The sequence below is a fragment of the Manis javanica genome, chromosome 3 (genome assembly GCF_040802235.1).
Source record: "Manis javanica isolate MJ-LG chromosome 3, MJ_LKY, whole genome shotgun sequence".
In the NCBI taxonomy this organism is placed as follows: Eukaryota; Metazoa; Chordata; class Mammalia; order Pholidota; family Manidae; genus Manis; species Manis javanica.
The window spans coordinates 176,659,392-176,682,961 of NC_133158.1; the positions used below are offsets into that span (position 1 = coordinate 176,659,392).

Here is a 23,570-nt window from a genome sequence, read left to right on the forward strand (position 1 = left end):
TCTAAACAGAGGGCACCCTGTCTACTCCCGTATGGCCTTGAACAAGTTACCTCATGTTTGAATCTTAGTTTCTTAACCTGTAGAACAGGGAGTAATAACATTTCCTATCTCACAGGCTTGTAAGGATTTGATATCTAAATACATTCAAGTTTTGACCAGTGCCTTGTATATGGACTCAAATATTAGTTATTATCGTAATGTAACTAGCACTCTTTCCTATATTCTATATGGTCAACAAGTAATCATGGTCTTAATCCTGATGCACATGAGATAAAACCCTAACACCTTCCCAATTAACAAAAAAAAGCTAAACTAAGTTTTGTGCAGCTCTGCTGCACATTCTTTGAATCCTCTGAAAATTATTCACTCTGTTGATCAAAATATTATTGAATTATCTGAAAATTCTTCATTCTTAATATTAATCCAAAAAACATTTGGAAATTTTTGAATAAGGTTTTATTACACAGAACTTATGCTTGTTGCTCTTTAGAAATAACATTTACTTTTCTTATCACAAAACATATAATTTGTAAAGTCAGAAAAGACATAGAAAACCAGAGAATAAATCACTGCTATTGCTTTGTACTATGTTCTTCTCTATGCACTGATTTGGATCACAAGATTGGACCCAATGATACTGCTCTGTAACTTGCTTTTCACACCTATTATGTGTGAACATAATATTCTTCATCATTATTTTTAAGAGCATGTGACCCTATTCATACTTAATTGGTCCTCTGTTTTTAGCATTTATTTTTACTTTTCTCCTATTATAAATTATGCTGCAGTAACTATCCTTGTTAGTGAATTTATGGTTACATCTATGCCTATTTTTTTTTTTTGGAAAACCATCCCCTAAAGGGGGAAAATATTGCATCAAAAGTAAAATAGCTTTAAACTTTTAAGATTGTAACAGTTACATCACTATCAATGACATATGAAAGCACCCTCATTCATTTTATTTAACACATGGCCCCTTAAGAAACATGCTTGTAAATGAGCAGAGGAGGCAGAAATATAAACAATTTCAGTATAAAGTATAAGTAAAATTAATAGGAGGTCATACAAGCATAGGAAGAATTCCTGAAAGGTAATTTTGGGTCAGGCTTTAAAGAAAAATAGAGAGCACTGGAGTACAAGAAAGAAAGAAACTATAATTTCAAAAGCATGGCAATGACAGCATGAATAGCTGTGTTAGAAATGAGCTTTGCAAACCAGAAAAGGGAAGTAAACTCTGGAGGTAAGGTTGTAAGAGTAGAGCGGAGAGATACAGAAGTTAAATTATAAAGGCTCTTGAGAGGCAGAACAAGGAGGTGATTGTGTACTATGAACGATAGGCAGCCAGTAAAGGATTTGACTTTACATTTTTCTTCATTATTTCTGAGAATAGATAATATATTCACATAGTTCAAATTTTTAAATTAAGAAATGCATACTGAATAGTTTCTCCCCATTAGTTTCTCAAATATCTTTCCAGCTATTTACATACAAGTATGTATAATGTATGGTGTTTTGTACTTCTCTTTTCTCACAAGTGATAGAACACCATGAATCATGTACTCCATCTTCCTTTTCTTAATTAACAATGTATCCAAGAGCTCCTTCCTGTCAGTACACAGCTCCTCCCCCATTTCTTCAAGTGTATGGTATCACTGTATAGCTGTATCATAATTTATGTACCCACTTCAGCACTGATGGGACATTTAGGCAGTTTTCAATCTTTTCTTATTCACAATATTATCATGAAAAACGTTGGGCATACATCAATTTGCATGCATGTGGGCAAAATGAAAAAGTACAGAAAAGTTCCTTGAAACAGAATTGCTGGACCAAAATTTATGTGACTTCATAATTTTGATACTGTCAGTTAGTCCTTCATTGAGCTTGGAACAACTTACAATTTACACTCCCATCAGCATGAGTGGTGTGGGAGTTCCTGTTTTCTCACCAATGCAGCTGTCAAAGTTTGGGATCTTTACCAAATCTCTAATTTGCACTTTGAGAGAAGGAGTATATTTTTAAGTTATCTATATTTTATTTTCTCTTAACTATCCCTATCTTTTCCCTGTTTCTATTGGAATGTTTGGTTTTGTTCATTTGTACACACTCATTGGAAAGTTAGTCTTTTGTTTACAATGGGAGCTGCAAATTTTTCCATTTGTTATGTCTGTCATATATCATGTGACTTTGTTTTTAGTTTTTGCCAAGCACTAATTTTTTCTTTTATGGCTTTTGGGTCTAGTGTTATACTTAGAAAGGACTTTCTCACTCTGAACATGAAGACAGTATTAAGTAATGTGGGCAGGAACCTATAAAGGAGGAATGATGCAGTTGGGAGGACTGGTATCAGGAAGGCTGGTAAGCTTTTTGCAATAGTCTGAACAAATGATTAAGTTCTAATATAAGTAGCAGTATGATAGAACAAGAGATGAAAACTGAGCAGTTCTTGGTAACTGATCTGGGGGTGATGGAAAGGAATTCTTAAAAAGGACTTTTATCCCACATCCATAGCTAAAACGTCTCAATATCGTCAAAGAGCCACTTCTTTCCAACTTCGTCTATAGATTCAATGCCATCCGAAGCAAAGTATCAGCTAGTTATTTTGTGGATATTGACAAATGGATTCTAAAGTTTATATGAGAGGCAAAAGACCCAGAATAGCTAACACAATATTGACAGGGAAGAACAAACACCACCAAACCACTTGAGGTAATATAAATATGTACAGTAATCAAGACAGTGTGGTATTGGCCAAAGAATAGAAAACTCAATGGAACAGAGTAGAAAGCCTAGAAGTAGACCCACATAAATACAGCCAACTGTTCTTTGATAAAGGAGCAAAGGTAATACATTGGAGCAAAGATAATTTTTTTCAGCCAAGGTGCCAGAACAATTGGACATCCATATGCAAAAAGATGAATCTAGACACATATCTCACACCCTTCATAAAAATTAACTCAAAATGGGCCTAAATGTAAAATGCAAAATTATAAAACTCCTAGATGATAACACAGGAGAAAATTTGGATTATCTTGGATATAGTGATGACTTTATAAATATAACACAGAAGACATGATCCATGAAAGAAAGTTAAGCTGGAGTTCATTAATATTAAAAAACTTCTGCTCTATGAAAGACAATGTCAAGAGAGTGTGAAGATAAGCCACAGACTAGAGAAATACTTGCAGAAGATACACATATTGGATAAAAAACTGTTATCTTTGTATATGTTACACAGAGAACTTTTAAAACTCAAAAAGAGATTTCACTCATCTGTGGAGTATAAGAACAAAGAAAAAACTGAAGGAGCAAAACAGCAGCAGACTCACAAAACCCAAGAATGGACTAACAGTTACCAAGGGAAAGGGACTGGGGAGGATGGGTGGGAAGGGAGGGATAAGGGTGAGGGGTTTGAGGGGAAGAAAGGCGGCACTAGGATTAGCATGCATAATGTAGGGGGGGCACAGGGAGGGCTATATAACACAGAGAAGACAAGTAGTGATTCTACAGCATATTACTACGCTGATGGACAGTGACTGCAATGGGGTATATGGGGCGAACTTGGTGATGGGAGGAGTCTAGTAAACATAATGTTCCTCATGTAATTGTAGATTAATGATAACAACAACAACAACAAAAAAAAAACTCAATAAGAACAACTCAGTTATAAAAATTGCCCAAAGACCTTAACAGACACCTCACCAAAGAAGATACACAGATTCTAAACAAGCGCATAAAAGATGCTCCACATTATATGTTGGAGAAATGGGCTAAAACAATGAGAAACCACTGCACACCTTTCAGAATGGCCAACATCCAGAACATGGACAACGCCAAATGCTGGTGAGGATGTGGAGTTGAAAACTATGTTGACACAAAAATCTGCACACAGATGTTTATAGCAACAATATTCATGATTGCCAAAACCTAAAGCAGCCAAGATGTCCTTTAGTAGGTTACTGGATAAACTGTGGTACATTTGGACAATGGAATATTACTCAGTGCCAAAAAGAAACAAGCTATCAAGACTGTACAATTCAACTACACAGCATTCTGGAAAAGGCAAAACTATGGAGTCAGTAAAAAGATAAGTGGTTGCCAAGGGGTTGGGGAGAGGAAGGCATTAACAGGCAGAGCACAGAGGATTTTTTAGGGCAGTGAAAATATTCTGTATGATACCATAAATGGTGGGCATAGAATACATGTAAATACACATTTTTTCAAACAACAGAAGGTACCAGACTGTAATGTAAAAAACTATGGACTTTGGGTGATTACGATGTGTCAATGTAGGTTCATCAATTGCTGATAGTGGGTGAAGTTATACATGTCTATGTAGGGAGTATATGGAAAAATTTCTGTGCTAATTTTGTTATGAACACAAAAGCTCTAAAAAATTAAGTTTATTTTAAAATAATGTTGAGCCTGGAAAAAAAGGATTTCTAAATATTTTTCTACTGTAAATTATCAGAACCCTATTCTTACTTTACACATACGAATAAATCTTTAAATATATTTTTGTTTGCTTCTCACAAACGCTTTGTGAACTCTAAGTTAAAAAAGAACAAAAGAAGGCTCAGAGGAGCTGAGTCAATGAAGGCCTCTCAACTAGTTAAGTTGTGGGAGCAAATTCTGAACTAAAGGATTCTAATTCCAAAAGTCCAAAATACTTCCATCTAAGAGAAGACTTCTAAAAGCCAAATATTTATCCTAAAGCAAATTTCCAAACGCTCGTTCATTATAAGCTTTAACCTAGCCAACTGTGTAAGGAAAAATATACATAGCCACTGACAGGCTGGCAATGACCTTTCTTGCAAGGGACAGCATATATTCTAAATTTAGGGAGTTAGTACTTGGCGTTAAAATATATTCTCTGAAGTAACGGTGGTATGGATGGTTTAAGTTTGCTTTTAAATAACATTGCAACACAAAATTAAAAGACGGGAACTGATCCATCCCTCAAAAAATAAAATGGAAGTGCCCAGAAGTCTGGGGGCCACCGCTCAGGATGCGTCCAGCTGTTTCTCTGAATGAGCCTCAACGAAGGCTGAGGGAGGGCGGAAAGGCCCGGGCTGGGGAACCGGGTTCCGGAGGCAGCTGTTCTCAAGGCGGAAGTGAATTGACTGACTCGAGCACCACAGACACACATCGACTCGGCGCTGCCGTCAACACCCTCCCCAAGCCGGCGGCTTGCCCTCGTCGAGGACACGGCGTCCTCCGCAACACAGCGCGGAGGACGGGCCGCGCTGGCGGGGACAAGCGCCCGGGAGCGGCCGGCGAGGGGGGCGCTGTCCTAGAGAGCTCCCGGCCGACCCCCCGGGCGCCCTTTGCGCATGCCCACCCCACCCAACCCACCCGGCTCACCAGGGGCTCCCGCTGCGGCTCCGGCCTTGGGTACCGTCTCCCTGGCGCCGGGACGCTAGAAGATGACACGCGAACTCTGTGCGACGGCAGCCGAAGCCCAGAATAATGGCTGACCCAGTTACGGAGACTTCCGGTTGCTGGCCTCTCCGTCCCTGGCTCTCTAGGAGACCACATCTCTATGGTTTCTTGCTTTTCCCAGGCGACAAGGGGCGGGGCTCCTGGGCTCTGCTCTTCGTCCTGAGAACCGGTGGATGCTGCTGCGTTCCAGACCCGAAGGCTGCAGCGGTGAATGACGTATCCCAGGTCTTCGGGACTCTTGTTGCTTCTTGAAGGAGTTGGACCTATCTTGGCATGTACCACCTGATCTTCTAAGTAGAAGTGTATGAGCCTTACCCATCTTGAACATACTCATCTTTGGAGAGGCCCAAAAGAAGTGGTAGTTCTGAGGTCAGTCTGGTATCTCCTAGTCTTAGAACTGGCTAGGTTTCTGGGGAGCAGAGCAAAATGTTTAACAGAGACCCTTCCCAGTCCAAGAGGTTGTGCAGATACTTTTGGGCATTGCAAATAGGGAAGTAGTTTTGTTAATTAAAACTACTAATTTTTTTTCTTGAGTTTTTTTTGTTGTTGTCATTAATCTGCAATTACATGAGGAATATTATGTTTACTAGGGTCCCCCCTTCACCAAATCCCCCCCCACATATCCCATTACAGTACTGTCCATCAGCGTAGTCAGATGCTGTAGAATCACTACTTGTCTTCTCTGTGTTGCATAGCCCTCCCCATGCCCCCCCCCCCACATTATACATGCCCCCTTTCTTTTTCCACAACCTTATCCCTCCCTTCCCTACCTTTCTCCCCAGTCCCTTTCCCTTTGGTAACTGTTAGTCCATTCTTAGGTTCTATGATTCTGCTGCTGTTTTGTTCCTTCAGTCTTTGGGTTTGAAGTGAGTCTCTTGTAGCCAGCATAGAGATGGGTCTTGCTTTTTTATCCATTCTATTATTGTGTCTTTTGATTGGTGCATTCAGTCCATTTACATTTAGGGTGATTATTGAAAGATATGTACTTATTGCCATTACAGGCTTTAGATTCATGGTTGCCAAAGGTTCAAGGTTAGCTTCTTTAGTATTTTACTGCCTAACTTAACTCGCTTATTGAGCTATTTTAAACACTGTCTGGTCATTCTTTATTTTTCTCCCTTCTTATTCCTCCTCCTCCGTTCTTTATATGTTGGTTGTTTTATTCTGTGCTCTTTTGTGCTTCCTTTAACTGCTTTTGTGGGTAGTTGATTTTATTTTTTGCCTTTAGTTAGTATTTTGTTGGTCTGCTTTCTTTGCTGTAATTTTATTTTCTCTGGTGACATCTATTTAGTCTTAGGAGTGCTCCCATCTAGAGCACTCCTTTTAAAATACCCCATAGAGGTGGTTTGTGGGAGGCAAATTCCCTCAACTTTTGCTTGTCTGGGAATTATTTAATCCCTCTTTCATATTTAAATGGTAGTCATGCTGGATACAGTATTCTTGGTTCAAGGTCCTTTTGTTTCATTGCATTAAATATATCATGCCATTCTCTTCTGGCCTGTAATGTTTCTGTTGAGAAGTCTGATGATAGCCTGATGGGTTTTCCTTTGTAGGTGACCTTTTTCCTCTCTCTAGCTGCCTTTAAAACTCTGTCCTTGTCCTTGACCTTTGCCATTTTAATTATTATGTGTCTTGGTGTTGTCCTTCTTGGGTCCCTTCTGTTGGGGGTTCTGTGCACTTCCGTGGTCTGATTGATTATTTCCTTCCCCAGTTTGGGGAAGTTTTCAGCAATTATTTCTTCAAATACACTTTCTATCCCTTTATCTCTTCTTCTTCTGGTACCCCTATAATGTGGATATTGTTCCTTTTGGATTGGTCACACAGTTCTCTTAATATTGTTTTATTCCCGGCGATCCTTTTATCTCTCTCTGCGTCAGCTTCTGTGCGTAAAACTACTAATTTTAAGTAGAGTTAAATCCCACACAGATGAGATTGTTGGAAGACACTAAATTCTTTGAGTCAGATATTAGAAGCAGCTTCTGCTTGTTACCTACAGAATATGCTGTCTGTGCTCTATAGTCGCTTCTGCACACCTGTGATTTTTGTGCAACTGCTGAAGAATGATCCTGTCCACCTTGAAAGCCTCTCATCTCACGTGTGCACTGTAACGTCATTTTTTTTGGCCTTAGGGCTTTATCTGAAGCTTCAGAAGCTTGCCAGCCAGGTCTCAGGTACAGCCTGGAAGAAGTAGATGAGAATAATATCCCCAAGGGCTGCCCTGAAAGAACGACAAATAAGAATGAAGTGTTAATGCCTAAAATTCCTGTCTTTTGACAAGAAAATTCTTGGCTATGCTCTACATGGGTCCTTAGTGATGCCGGGGCTCTTGCTCATGGAGTCGAAGAATGAGCTTCACAAACACTCAAGGTAGGAAAGCAAGGGAGAGGCTTTTATTTAGAGAGAAAGAGATAGGACAGAGCTCCTGGTGCACACCAGGAGGGGACAAAAGAGCCTGGGGTTGGGTGTTGTCTAGGGGTTTTCATCTTTAGGTTTAATTGAGAGGTGTTTAGTTACTATTGGTCCCAGCCTAAATACTGCCTTTTTGTTTTAACCAATCCCACCGAAAATTGCCTATATTCCTAATTTGATATTTTAATCCTAAAGAATCTGTATGACTGATTTTGCTTGGTGTTTAACACAGAGTTTGGGTAGGAGTTTTTCTGCACATTCTTACATTGTTCTGACCATAATTATCCTGCTTTGGTTCTTCTGGAGGCCTTTACCCTACTCTGTCTAAACCCCTGGTCCCTGTCTCATTAGGGGACCCAAGTGAGATTGTGCCTCACTTGGCCACAGTGAAACCACTCAATAATCTACCTTTTTTGGATTTTCATCTATTGTCAGTCTTATTCTCCCTGCTCCCTCCTTTCTGCTCCATGGGATTACTTTCCAAATAACCTACCTCCCCCTATGTCCTTATCACAGGCTTTGCTTTTGGACAAACCAAAACTTATAATTAGCGTTGTAGATTCAGTCAAAATTGTGTCCTTCTACGAGGCCCAATTTTGTGAACACCCATGTAGTAGTCTGAATGAAAGACTAATTCTCTTGTTTCAGAGGATCCAGAAGCCAATTCTTTAACTTCTAAGTATATAGGACCTGACACACAGATTAGTAAACTTTATTAACATAACACATCTCATGCTCCTGAATTACCTATAGGGTAATAAGGGAAAGGGAGGATCCCTAGCCAAAGATGAGTTCTGGTTAAAATTTCTCCCCACCATGGGAAGGAATCCAAATCCTACTAGAAGACTGTAGCAAACAAGGCCTCATGTAAAATGCACCTTGATGCAGCGCAGTCTGGGGGCCTCGGCAACAACAATAAGTGGATCTTTATTCCAGTGTCTCACTGTGAATGTAACACTGCTCCCTGTTTATCTGTTTTCTTCTTCCACTACCACTGTTTCTTCATTCCAAACTTTCTGTCCCTCTCGTAGCTCCTTCTGCCTTATTGTTTCTATTCCCTCCTACTTTCTTCTTCTTCACCGTCCTCCCCTTCTCCTCCTCCGCCCAGGCTCCTAATGACTCAGCATCATTTTGGCTTCAGCTTCTGCTCTTAACAGCCTTATCTTTGCCCTATTTACAATTCAGAATTTGCACACACAAAGAGGGACTCTAGTTGGCTCGGCACGCCGGTGTGTGGCCCTGGTTAAGAAGTGATTGAGAGGAACCAACATTTTCATGTTTAGTGATTATGACCATGATTACTCTGCCTTCTATTTTTGACTTGAGGTGCTTAAGATCACCATGTTTTACAAATTTCTCTACTGCTTTCCAATTGCTCTTCTAACTTGGTTGTGATGATTCAACATCTGTCTGTCCTGATATCTCTTCTAGCCTCTTCAATTGATCAACTTCCCCTTCTTTATATTTTTCTGTCCATGAAGAAAACACTGAACTATTTCTGAATTTCCCTCCTGTTCTCAGTGTGTCACCTCATTCCTTACCCATAATGTGAAGGCTTTTGGTTTTGTTTTTATCTTTAGGTAAAGTCTCTTGGTGATTCTGTTTCCACAGGGGAAGAACTTAGGGAAAGTAGTTCTCATATTTTCTTTTGATAAATGAAAACAGGATGGAGATTTTTCTTCAAAGAAGGAAATTTCTAAAAGATAGGAGTCATCTGATGGGACACAGGATGAATCTATGGAATGGTTCCTGGGGAATCAGAAGTTGGAGATGCCTGTGAAGATTCTTTAAAGAAGCCAGAAGGCAAACTCTCAGATGAAGAAGGGAATAGATTGGAAAGTGATTTCTTGGAATTAATACACAAAAATTTTGACAAATATACACAAAAAGATGGATATGATGAATATGAATATAAGGAACTTAGGGAACATTCTAATATGTCCTTCTGAACATTAAGGAGTTTTAAAGGGACAGAAATTCTATCAATGTGATGAATGTGGAAAGCTATCAGTCAGAGCTTACACCTGAGTGGCCACCAGATCTCCACTTTGAGTGTAATGAATGTGGTAAGATTTCCAGGTAGAACTTTCTATCCAGTTGTAATTTATCTATCTATCCTAAATTGTAATTTTCATATTTAGAAGTTCAGTTTGGGGATTTTAAATTTCTTTCGTAGCTGTTAAACAAGTTCAATCTTTCCTTTAGGTTTTTGATTATGTGACACAGTCTCAGTAACTTTTGATGTCCCTGTTGGTTGATTTCTAATGTCTGTATCAGTTCTGGTTCAGTTTTGATTGATTTTGTGTGAAATGTAAATACAGGTTGTATTTTCCTGCTTGTTTGCATGCCTGGTAATAAGTATATGCCAGATATTTTGAACTTTTGACGGGTAGGATATTTTTTGTTCCTATAAATATTCTTGAACTTGTTTTAAGGGGGCTGTGCAGTTAAGTTATGTTATATTCACAGAACATACTTCATTTATTTCAATGCTTTTAAATGTATTGAGGTTTGTGTTATGGCCTAGTACATCCACTAGGTCTATATGGATGTTCCACATGCATGTGGGAGAAATGTATATTATGCTATTCTTAGGTATAGTGTTCTAGAGATATATATTAGGTTTTGTGTTAAGTGTTAGAAGTGCCCAAGGCTTCTCTTTTCTTGTTAATCTCTATGGTTGTTATATCTATTCTTTTTTTAATTACTATCGTATTTTTTTCAAAGTATAGTTAATATACAATATTACATTGGTTTCAAGTATACAACATAGTGACTCAAGTTAACTACATCGTTAAATGCTAACCCCAATTAGTGTAGTTACTGTCAGCATAGAATGATGTTACAGAATTGACTATGTTCTCCATGCTGTATTGTCGTCCTCATGACTTCTATTGAGATTTTGTGCCTCTTCAACCGTTTATTCTCTATTCTTTTTTTTATTGTTATCATTGATACCCAGTACTATGAAGGTTTCACATGAGCAACATTGTGGTTACTACATTCACCCATATTATCAAGTCCCACCCACACCCCATTGCAGTCACTGTCCATCAGTGTAGTAAGATGCCACAGAGTCACTACTTGTCTTCTCCATGCTACACTGTCTTCCCTGTGACCCCACTACATTATGTGTGTTAATCACAGTGCCCCTTAGTCCCCTTCTTCTGCCCTATACACCCCCTTCCCTTTGGTAACCACTAGTTTCTTCTTGGAGTCTGTGAGTCTGCTGCTGTTTTGTCCCTTCAGTTTTTGCTTTGTTCTTGTACTCCACAGATGAATGAAATCATTTGGTACTTGTCTTTCTTCTCCTGGCTTATTTCACTGAGCATAATACCCTCTAGCTCCATCCATGTTATTGCAAATGGTAGGATTTGTTTTCTTCTTATGGCTGAGTAATATTCCATTACCACATCTTCTTTATCCATGCATCTACTGATGGACACTGAGGTTGCTTCCCTATCTTGGCTATTGTAAATAGTTCTGTGATGAACATAGGGGTGCATATGTCCTTTTGAATATGAGAACTTGTATTCTTTGGGTAAATTCCTAGGAGTAGAATTCCTGGGTCAAATGGTATTTCTATTTTTCGTTTTTTGAGGAACCTCCATATTGCTTTCCACAATGGTTGAACTATTTTACATTCCCACCAGCAGTGTAAGAGGGTTCCCCTTTCTCCGCATCCTCATCAGCAATTGTTATTCCTAGTCTTTTTGATGTTGGCCGTCCTCACTGGTGTGAGATGACATCTCACTGTGGTTTTAATTTGCATTTCCCTGATAATTAGCGATGTGGAGCATCTTTCCATATGCCTGTTGGCCATCTGAATTTCTTCTTTGGAGAAGTGTCTATTCACATTTTCTGCCCATTTTTAAATTAGATTTTTTGCTTTTTCAGGTGTTGTGGCGTGTGTGTTCCTTATATATTTTGGATGTTAACCCCTTAATGGATTTGTCGCTTATGAATATATTCTTCCATACTGTAGGATGCCTTTTGTACTGCTGATGGTGTCCTTTGCTGTACAGAAGCTTTTTAATTTGATATAGTCCCATTTGTTCATATTTGCTTTTGTTTCCCTTGCCCAAGGAGATGCATTGAGGAAAAAGTTTCTCATGTTTATATTCAGGAGATTTTTGCCTATGTTTTCTTCTAAGAGTTTTATGTTTTTATGACTTACATTCATGTCTTTGATTCATTTCAAGTTTACTTTTATGTGTGGAGTTAGTAATCCAGTTTCATTCTCTTACATGTAACTGTCCAGCCTTTTCAACACCATTTGTTGAAGAGATTGTCATTTCCCCATTGTATGTCCATGGCTCCTTTATCATATATTAATTGACCATATATGTTTGGGTTAATGTTTGGAGTCTCTATTCTGTTCCACTCATCTGTGGCTCTGTTCTTGTGCCTGTACCAAATTGTCTTGATTACTGTGGCTTTGTAGTAGAGCTTGAAGTCAGGGAAAGTAATCCACTCTGCTATATTCTTCCTTCTCAGGATTCCTTTGGCTGCTATTCGGGTTCTTTTGTGGTTACATATGAATTTTAGAACTATTCTGTCTAGTTCGTTGAAGAATGCTGTTGGTATTTTGATAGGAATTGCATTGAATCTGTAGATTGCTTTAGGCAGGATGGCCATTTTGGTAATATTAATTCTTCCTGTCCGTGAGCACGGGATGTATTTCCATTTATTGGTTTCTTCTTTAATTTCTGCCATGAGTGTCTTGTACTTTTCAGAATATAGGTCTTTCATTTCCTTCGTTAATTTTATTCCTCGGTATTTTATTCTTTTTGATGCAATTGTGAATGGAATTTTTTCCAGATTTCTCTTTCTGCTAGTTCATTGTTAGTGTACAGGAATGCAACAGAATTCTGTGTGTTAATTTTGTAGCCTGCAACTTTGCTGAATTCAGATATTAGTTCTAGTAGTTTTGGAGTGGATTCTTTAGGGTTATTTTATATACAATATCATGTCCTCTGCAAGCAATGACAGTTTAACTGCTTCTTTACCAGCCTGGATGCCTTGTATTTCTTTGTGTTGTCTGATTGCCATGGCTAGAACCTCCAGAACTATGTTGAATAAAAGTGGGGAGAGTGGGCATCCCTGTCTTGTTCCCGATCTTAAAGGGAAAGCTTTCAGCTTCTCGCTGTTCAGTATGATGTTGGCTCTGGGTTTGTCATATATGGCCTTTATTATGTTGAGGTACTTGCCCTCTATGCCCATTTTGTTGAGAGTTTTTATCATGAATGGATGTTGAATTTTGTCGAATACTTTTTCAGCATCTGTGATCATGTGGTTTTTGTCCTTTTTTTTTTTTTTTTGAGAGGGCATCTCTCATATTTATTGATCAAATGGTTGTTAACAACAATAAAATTCTGTATAGGGGGGTCAATGCTCAATGTACAATCATTAATCCATCTCAAGCCTAACTCTCGTCAGTCTCCAATCTTCTGAAGCATAATGAACAAGTTCTTACATGGTGAACGAATTCTTACATAGTGAATAAATTCTTACATGGTGAACAGTACAAGGGCATTCATCACAGAAACTTTCGGTTTTGATCACGCATTATGAACTATAAACAATCAGGTCAAATATGAATATTCATTTGATTTTTATACTTGATTTATATGTTGATCCCACATTTCTCCCTTTATTATTATTATTATTATTATTTTTAATAAAATGCAGAAGTGATAGGTAGATGCAAGACAAAGGTAGAAAACATAGTTTAGTGTTGTAGGAGAGCAATTGTAGATGATCAGGTGTGTGCCTGTAGACTATGTGTTAATCCAAGCTAGACAAGGGCAATAAACCATCCACGGATGCACAAGATTTCTCTCAAAGCAGGGGGGATGAGGTTCTGAGCCTCACCTCTGTTGATCCCCAATTTCTCACCTGATGGCCCCCCTGTGACTGTGCCTGTCTTAAGTTGTTCCTCCCTTGAGGAATCTTACCTGTCTCTGGCTAACCAGTCATCTTCCGGGGCCATACAGGGAAATGTAAAGTTGGTAAATGAGAGAGAAGCCATATTGTTTGAAAAGGTTAGCTTTTCACTTCTTTGCAGATTTATGCCCTGTGGCTTCTATGCCCAGCACTTGTCTCGAGGTATCTTTACCACCTGGAGGAATTATGATACTCGGTAACTTCGATATGAGGCACGAATTCTATTTAAGGGTTGTAATTAGGAAGAAAGAAGAAAAGCTATAGAGGTAGCATATGGAAGAAAACATGGGAGGATTGATTATTTCTTTGACATATCTTCTTGTAGAGTACCTTAAGTATGTATAGGTTTTAAACTACTAACTAATTTGTACACACATATTAACATAATAGGAATACGGTGACGTAAACAAAGCAAATCTATAATTACCATCCATCTCCAGTGAAGCCAAAAAAACCATTTAGGCACCCTAGGCATTTGTGAAAATTTGTCTATGATATGATGGATATTGTCCAACTGTACTTGAACAGTCTGAGAGAAATCAGACAAATTAAAGCAGCCCATTTCTGGGATCTGTTCACCTCCCATATGTCCTTTTAACCATAGATAGTCTATAGTCATAAGATTTTGGAGTGCTACAACTTGCACCCCTCCCAACTCCTGGTTGAGTTCCAACAGTACAGACCCGGTCAAATTTGTTGTCTCACTGTATGCACATGCCAGCCTAGACATCTCCCTTCTCATTCCAATGGCAAGTCCAGGAAACGGTGGGGTGGACGCAGCCATAACCGCAGCATCGCCCGGATCCCTGTGGAGGCTTTTTGATGATCATCCCCCGGCACGAGTCCTCCAGAGAATGCTGATGCCGGAAGCTCCTCCTCATATCGTATCTTAGTTCATTTTCTGGGTATCCAAGCTAGGCCTTGATCTTCTGCATAGAAACAAACAGACCCTTTGCCCACACTTTGACATGCCCTCTATACCATTGTGCAGAACTCATTGGAGGTCAGCACACAGTAACTGCTTTTTTTTTTTTTTTTATTAAGAGAAAGGAATATTATCAGAAAAGAGTACCTCCATAGCTGATCATCTGACACCCTTTAAGTGATCAACATTAAGGATATTTAAAGCATGCGTTGATCTTTGATTTACCAATAGTTTTAACCTATCAAGGAGTAATCCCCCTTTTCTTTCTTTCTTTCTTTTTTTTTTTAATCTTTAATCTACACCTACATGAAGAGTACTATGTTTACTATGCTATCCCCTATATCAGGTCCCCCTTAACAACCACATTATGGTTACTGTCCATCAGCTTAGCAAAATGTTGTAGAGTCACTACTTGTCCTCTCTGTGTTGTGCAGCCCACCCTCCCCTTTCTCCCTCCCCCCAATGCATGCTAATCTTAATAACCCCCTTCTTCTTCCCCCCCCTTATCCCTCCCTGCCCACCCATCCTCCCCAGTTCCTTTCCCTTTGGTACCAGTTAGTCCATTTTTGGGTTCTGTAATTCCACTGCTGTTTTGTTCCTTCAGTTTTTCCTTTGTTCCTATACTCCTCAGATGAATGAAATCATTTGGTATTTCTCTTTCTCTGCTTGGCTTATTTCACTGAGCATAATACTCTCCAGCTCCATCCGTGTTGCTGCAAATGGTTGGATTTTTCCACTTCTTATGGCTGAGTAGTATTCCATTGTGTATATGTACCACATATCTTCTTTATCCATTCATCTACCGATGGACATTTAGGTTGCTTCCAATTCTTGGCTATTGTAAATAGTACTGCAGTAAACATAGGGGTGCATCTGTCTTTCTCAAACTTGATTGCTGCGTTCTTAGGGTAAATTCCTAGGAGTGGAATTCCTGGGTCAAATGGTAGGTCTGTTTTGAGCATTTTGATGAACCTCCAAACTGCTTTCCACAATGATTGAACTAATTTACATTCCCACCAGCATTGTAGGAGGGTTCCCCTTTCTCCACAGCCTCGCCAACATTTGTTGTTGTTTGTCTTTTGGATGGCAGCTATCCTTACTGGTGTGAGGTGATACCTCATTGTAGTTTTAATTTGCATTTTTCTGATAATTAGCGATGTGGAGCATCTTTTCATGTGTCTCTTGGCCATCTGTATTTCTTTTTTCTTTTTTTTTTTTTGAGGGAATCTCTAATATTTATTGATCAAATGGTTGTTAACAACAATAAAATTCAGTATAGGGGGGTCAATGCTCAATGTACAATCATTAATCCATCTCAAGTCTAATTCTCGTCAGTCTACAATCTTCTGAAGCATAACGAACAAGTTCTTAGATGGTGAACGAATTCTTACATAGTGAATAAATTCTTACATGGTGAACAGTACAAGGGCATTCATCACAGAAACTTTCAGTTTTGATCATGCATTATGACCAATAAACAATCAGGTCAAATATGAATATTCGTTTGATTTTTGTACTTGATTTATATGTTGATCCCACATTTCTCCCTTTATTATTATTATTATTTTTATTTTTAATAAAATGCTGAAGTGGTAGATAGATGCAAGATAAAGGTGGAAAACATAGTTTAGTGCTATAAGAGGGCAAATGTAGATGATCAGATGATCAAGTGTGTGCCTATGGACTAAGTATTAATCCAGGCTAGACAAGGGCAGCAAAACATCCACAGATGCAGAAGATTTCTCTCAAAGCAGGGGGGATGAGGTTCTGAGCCTCACCTCTCTTGATCCCCAAATTCTCACCTGATGGCCCCCCTGCAACTGTGCCTGTCTTAGGTTGTTCCTCCCTTGAGGAATCTTACCCGTCTCTGGCTAACCAGTCATCTTCCGGGGCCATACAGGGAAATGTAAAGTTGGTAAGTGAGAGAGAAGCCATATTGTTTGAAAAGGTTAGCTTTTCACTTCTTTGCAGATTTATGCCCTGTGGCTTCTATGCCCAGCACTTGTCTCGAGGTATCTTTACCACCTGGAGGAATTATGATACTCGGTAAATTCGATATGAGGCACGAATTCTATTTAAGGGTTGTAATTAGGAAGAAAGAAGAAAACCTACAGATGTAGCATATGGAAGGAAACATGGGAGGATTGATTATTTCTTTGACATATCTTCTTGTAGAGTACCTTAAGTATGTATAGGTTTTAAACTACTAACTAATTTGCACACACATATTAACATAATAGGAATATGGTGACATAAACAAAGCAAATCTATAATTACCATCCATCTCCAGTGAAGCCAAGAAAACCATTTAGGCACCCTAGGCATTTGTGAAAATTTGTCTATGATATGATGGATATTGTCCAACCGTACTTGAACAGTCTGAGAGAAATCAGACAAATTAAAGCAGCCCATTTCTGGAATCTGTTCACATCCCATATGTTCTTTTAACCATAGATAGTCTATAGTCATAAGATTTTGGAGTGCTACACCTTGCACCCCTCCCAACTCCTGGTTGAGTTCCAACAGTACAGATCCGGTCAAATTCGTTGTCTCACTGTATGCACATGCCAGCCTAGACATCTCCCTCCTCATTCCTATGGCAAGTCCAGGAGACGGTAGGCTGGATGCAGCCACAACTGCAGCATCGTCCGGATCCCTGTGGAGGCTTTTTGATGATCATCCCCCGGCACGAGTCCTCCAGAGAGTGCTGATGCTGGAAGCTCCTCCTCATATCGTATCTTAGTTCATTTTCTGGGTATCCAAGCTAGGCCTTGATCTTCTGCATAGAAACAAACAGACCCTTTGCCCACACTTTGACATGCCCTCTATACCATTGTGCAGAACTCATTGGAGGTCAGCACACAGTAACTGCTTTTTTTTTTTTTTTTATTAAGAGAAAGGAATATTATCAGAAAAGAGTACCTCCATAGCTGATTATCTGACACCCTTTAAGTGATCAACATTAAGGATATTTAAAGCATGCGTTGATCTTTGATTTACCAATAGTTTTATCCCATCAAGGAGTAATCCCTCTTTTCTTTCTTTCTTTCTTTTTCTTTTTTTTAAATCTTTAATCTACACTTACATGAAGAATACTATGTTTACTATGCTCTCCCCTATATCAGGTCCCCCCTAACAACCACATTACGGTTACTGTCCATCAGCTTAGCAAAATGTTGTAGAGTCACTACTTGTCCTCTCTGTGTTGTGCAGCCCACCTTCCCCTTTCTCCCTCCCCCCATGCATGCTAATCTTAATAACCTCCTTCTTCTTCCCCCCCCTTATCCCTCCCTGCCCACCCATCCTCCCCAGTTCCTTTCCCTTTGGTACCTGTTAGTCCATTTTTGGGTTCTGTAATTCCGCTGCTGTTTTGTTCCTTCAGTTTTTCCTTTGTTCCTATACTCCTCAGATAAGTGAAATCATTTGGTATTTCTCTTTCTCTGCTTGGCTTATTTCACTGAGCATAATACTCTCCAGCTCCATCTGTGTTGCTGCAAATGGTTGGATTTTTCCACTTCTTATGGCTGAGTAGTATTCCATTGTGTATATGTACCACATCTTCTTTATCCATTCATCTACCGATGGACATTTAGGTTGCTTCCAATTCTTGGCTATTGTAAATAGTGCTGCGATAAACATAGGGGTGCATCTGTCTTTCTCAAACTTGATTGCTGCATTCTTAGGGTAAATTCCTAGGAGTGGAATTCCTGGGTCAAATGGTAGGTCTGTTTTGAGCATTTTGATGAACCTCCAAACTGCTTTCCACAATGATTGAACTAATTTACATTCCCACCAGCATTGTAGGAGGGTTCCCCTTTCTCCACAGCCTCGCCAACATTTGTTGTTGTTTGTCTTTTGGATGGCAGCTATCCTTACTGGTGTGAGGTGATACCTCATTGTAGTTTTAATTTGCATTTCTCTGATAATTAGCGATGTGGAGCATCTTTTCATGTGTCTGTTGGCCATCTGTATTTCTTTTTTAGAGAACTGTCTGTTCAGTTCCTCTGCCCATTTTTTAATTGGGTTATTTGTTTTTTGTTTGTTGAGGCGTGTGAGCTCTTTATATATTCTGAACATCAAGCCTTTATCAGATCTCTCATTTTCAAATATATTCTCCCATACTGTAGGGTTCCTTTTTGTTCTATTGATGGTGTCTTTCGCTGTACAGAAGCTTTTCAGCTTAATGTAGTCCCACTTGCTCATTTGTCCTTTTTTTTGATGTGATGGATGATGTTCATGGATTTTCGAATGTTGTACTATCCTTGCATCCCTGGAGTAAGTCCTACTTGATCATGATGGATGATCTTTTTATGTATTTTTTAATTCAGTTTGCTAATATTTTGTAAAGGATTTTTGTATTTATGTTCATCAGGGATATTGGTCTGTAATTTTCTTTTTCTTTGGTGTCTGCCTGGTTTGGTATTAGATTGATGCTGGCCCCGTAGAATGAGTTTAGAAGTATTCCCTCCTCTTCTACTTCTTGGAAAACTTTTAAGTAGGCTGGGTACTAGGTCTTCACCAAATGTTTGATAAAATTCAGCAGTAAAGCCATCTCATCCAGGAGTTTTGTTCTTGAGTAGTTTTTTGTATACCAATTCAATTTCATTGCTGGTAATTGGTCTGTTCAGATTTCCTGTTTCTTTCTTGGTCAGCCTTGGAAGGTTGTATTTTTCTAGAAAGTTGTTCATTTTTCTAAGTTATCTAATTTGTTGGCATATAATTTTTCATAGTATTCTCTAATAATTCTTTGTATTTCTGTGTTGTCCATAGTGATTTTTCTTTTCTCATTTCTGATTCTGTTTATATATGTACACTCTCTGTTTTTCTTGATAAGTCTTGTTAGGGGTTTATCTATTTTGTTTATTTTCTCCAAGAGCCAGTTGGTTTCATGGATTGTTCCTATTGTTTTATTCTTCTCAATTTTATTTATTTCTGCTGTGATCTTTATTATGTCCCTCCATCTTCTGACGTTGGGCCTAATTTGTTCTTTTTCTAGTTTCACTAATTGTGAGTTTAAACTGTTCATTTGGGATTGTTTTTGTTTCTTGAGGTAAGCTTGTATTGCTATATACTTTCCTGTTAGTACTGCCTTCACTGTGTGCCGCAGATTTTGGGGTGTTGAGTTGTTTTAATTTATCTCCATATATTGCTTGATCTGTTTTTATTTGGTCATTGGTCCACTGATTATTTAGGAGCATGTGGTTAAGCCTCCATTTATTTGTGGGCTTTTTCATTTTCTTTGTGTAATTTATTTCTAGTTTAATGCCTTTGTTGTCTGAGTAGCTAGTTGGTATTATTTCAATCCTTCTGAATTTCCTGTGGCTCTTTTTGTGGCCTATTATGTGATCTGTTCTTGAAAGTGTTCCATGTGCACTTGAGAAGAATGTGTAAATTGCTGCTTTGGTCCATCTCTTCTAATGTGTTCTTTCTTATTTTCTATCTGGTTCATCTCTCCTTTGGAGTGTGTGGTGTGTTGAAGTCTCCTAAAATGAATGCATTGCCCTGTATTTCCCCCCTTTAATTCTGTTAGTATTTGTTTCACATATGTAGGTACCCCTATGTTGGGTGCATAGATATTTATAATGGTTATATCCTCTTGTCGGACTGAGCCCTCTATCATTGTGGCCTGTTACTATCTTTGCTTTGAAGTCTCTTTTGTCTGATATAAGTACTGCAGTGCCTGTCCCCACCCCCTATTATTTGCATGAAATATCTTTTTCTAGCCCTTCACTTTTAGTCTGTGTATGTCTTTGGGTTTGTAGTGAGTCTCTTGTAAGCAGTGTAAAGATGGGTCTTCTTTTTTTATCCATTCTATAACTCTGTGTCTTTTGATTGGTGCATTCAGTCCATTTACATTTAGGGTGATTATCAATTTGTACTAATTGCCATTGCAGGTTTTAGATTTGTGCTTACCAAAGTTTCAAGGGCAGCTTCTTTACTATCTAACAGTCTAACTTAACTTGCTTATTATGCTATTTCTAGCAGAATCTAAAGTTTTTTTTCCTCCCTTCTTTTTTACTTCTCCTCCACTCTTTATATATTAGGTATGATATTCTGTACTCTTGGGCTATCCCTTGTCTGACTTTGTGGGTAGTTGATTTAAATTTGCATTTGCTTACAGGTGGAGAAAGACAAGTGCCAAATGATTTCCCTCATTTGTGGAGTATAACAACGAAGCAAAACTGAAGGAACAAAACAGCAGCAGACTCAGAGACTCCAAGAATGAACTAATGGTTACCAAAGTGGAGGGGTGTGGGAGGGCAGGTGGGGAGGGAAGGAGAAGGGGATTGAGGGATATTATGTTTAGTAGACATGGTGTGGGGGATCATGGGGAGAACAGTGTAGCACAGAAGGCACATAGTGGATCTGTGGCATCTTGCTGCACTGATGGACAGTGACTGCATTGGGGTATGGGTGGGGACTTGATAATATGGGTAAATGTAGTAACCATATTGTTTTTTCATGTGAAACCTTCATAAGAGTGTATACCAATAATACCTTAATAAAAAATATTTTAATTGCATTTGCTTAGTAATTAATTGGTCTACTTCCTTTTCTGTGGTTTTATATATCTCTGCTGATAGCTATTTAGCCCTAGGAGCACTTCCATCTAAAGCTTTCCCTCCAAAATACACTGCAGAGATGGTTTGTGGGAGATAAATTCTTTCAACTTTTGCTTATCTGGAAATTGTTCAATCCCTGCTTCAAATGTAAATGATGATCTTGCCAGGTAGGGTATTCTTGGATGGAGGCCGTTCTGTTTCATTGCATTAAATATATCATGCGTGTATCAACCTTCCTTCTGGCTTGTAAGGTTTCTGCTGTAGGTGGGGCAACCTTCCAGCTAGCCTAGAACCATGGCAGGGGCAGCAAGTTCGCAAACCGGTGTTGCTGGCAGCCAGGAGGAAGGAGCGGCAGGTTGCATATCACAGTGGGGGGCCTCAGTGCTGTGTTGCCAGCCAGGGGAATGGACTGTGTGAAGCTCCTGAAAATTCCCAACCTGCAGGGCATAGTGTGCTGGGACAATTTTGTCCACCTGTCCCTTCCCTGAGCTCAAGGTCTGTGTGATCCTCACCCCTTTAGCACCCCTCTCACTGTTGGGAAGTCTTTCAAAGTGTCTGCCTTATTTTGTCCCAGAGCAGCTGGTTGTGGGAACCCATTCAACACAAGCAGCTGGGTTCTCAGTCTCTCTGAGTATTTTGCTTGTCTTTGCTTTTCAACCCCTCTAATCTCCAGAGCAGCATGTAACGTGGGTTCATGCTCCCATAGCAGATCTCCAGGGTTGGGTATTTAGTAGCCCCAGGTTTCCACTCCCTCCCCACTGTTACTCTTCCTCCAGTTGATGAGCTGGGGTGGGGGCAGGGTTTGGGTCCCACCAGATCACAGCATTGCTACTTACCCTTTTCCATGAGGTCTTCTGTTTTCCACAGATGTAGGTTGTCTGTTGCATTCTTCTTTCCATTTACTCCTTCAGGATTAGTTGTATTTGCTCTATTTTCATGTTATATGTGGTTTTGGGAGGAGTTGTCTGCCTCACTTCTCATGCTGCCATCTTGCTTAATCCTTTACTCCCATTCTTGAAAGTAAGGTATTGATGTCTCCAATTATTGTTGAATTATCTATTTCTCCTTTCTCTCAGTTTTTGTTTCACATATTTTGGGGGTCTTTTATTCGATACATATATAATTGTTAACATCTTCTTGATAGATTAACTGAACATCGTAAGAAGGCAACTTCCTGAGTTAATCCATCAGGAAGATGTTACCAGTTATATATGCATCAAATAAAAGACCACTCCAAGCTACATGCAAGAGAATGAAACTGGATTATTGTCTAACCCCATACACAAAAGTAAACTCAAAATGGATCAAAGACCTGAATATAAGTCATGAAACCATAAAACTCTTAGAAGGAAACAGGCAAAAATCTCTTGAATATGAACATGAGCAACTTTTTCCTGAACACATCTCCTCAGGCAAGGGAAACAAAATAAAAAATGAACAAATAGGTCTACATCATGCTAAAAAAAGCTTCTGTACAGCAAAGGACAACCATCAGCAGAAAAGGCATTCTACAGTATGGGAGAATATATTTGTAAATGACATATCTGTCAACGAGATAACATCCAAAATATATAAAGAACTCACATACCTCAACACCCAAAAAGCAAACAACCCTATTAAAAAATGGGCAGAGGATATGAATAGACACTTATCCAAAGAAGAAATTCAGATGGCCACAGGCACGTGAAAAGATGCTCCACATCACTAATTATCAGGGAAATTAAAACCAAAAGATATCACCTCACCAAGTTAAGATGGCCAACATCGAAAGGACTAGGAACAACAAATGCTGGCAAAGATGCGGAGAAAGGGGAACCCTCCTACACTGCTGGTGAGAATGTAAAATAGTCCAACCATTGTGGAAAGCAATATGGAAGTTCCTCAAAAAAACAAAAAGAGAAATATCATTTGATCCAGGAATTCCACTTCTAGGAATTTACCCTAAGAATGCAGGATCACAGTTTGAAAAAGAGATATGCACCCCTATGTTTATCGTAGCACTATTTACAATAGCCAAGAAATAGAAGCAACCTCAGTGTCCATCAGTAGATGAATGGATAAAGAAGATGTACATATACACAATAGAATATTATTCAGCCATAATAAGAAAACAAATCCTACCATTTGCAATGACATGGATGGAGCTGGTGGGTATTGTGCTCAGTGAAATAAGCCAGGTGGAGAAAAACAAGTACCAAATGATTTCACTCATCTGTGGAGTATACAAACAAAGTGAAAACTGAAGGAACAAAACAGCAACAGACTCACAGAACTCAAGAATGGAC

At 39.0% G+C, this 23,570-nt stretch overlaps 2 protein-coding genes and 1 long non-coding RNA gene across 5 annotated transcripts in view; 1 reads left to right on the forward strand and 2 right to left on the reverse strand.

Moving 5' to 3' along the window:
- ZNF197 (zinc finger protein 197) overlaps positions 1–5,499 on the reverse strand; it is a 39,979-nt gene extending 34,480 nt beyond the window's left edge. Inside the window, exon 1 of one of the 2 annotated variants that reach the window (XM_036996241.2) lies at positions 5,365–5,499. The gene's annotated coding sequence lies outside the window, so the exon portion shown is untranslated. The remainder of the gene's footprint in view (positions 1–5,364) is intronic. The other variant, XM_036996239.2, reaches the window with a different exon arrangement.
- Positions 5,419–21,243, forward strand: LOC140848520 (uncharacterized). Its single transcript, XR_012129555.1, has 2 exons — positions 5,419–5,811; positions 20,844–21,243. It is a non-coding gene; the product is annotated as an uncharacterized lncRNA (long non-coding RNA).
- The window catches only part of ZNF660 (zinc finger protein 660), a 76,639-nt gene continuing 60,587 nt past the window's right edge, over positions 7,519–23,570 (reverse strand). Inside the window, exon 8 of one of the 2 annotated variants that reach the window (XM_073232431.1) lies at positions 7,519–7,660. In XM_073232431.1, the coding sequence (XP_073088532.1) occupies positions 7,588–7,660 (73 nt within the window). In that variant the 3' untranslated portion in view covers positions 7,519–7,587. Of the gene's footprint in view, positions 7,661–22,142; positions 22,299–23,570 lie in introns of those variants that run through there. The other variant, XM_073232436.1, reaches the window with a different exon arrangement.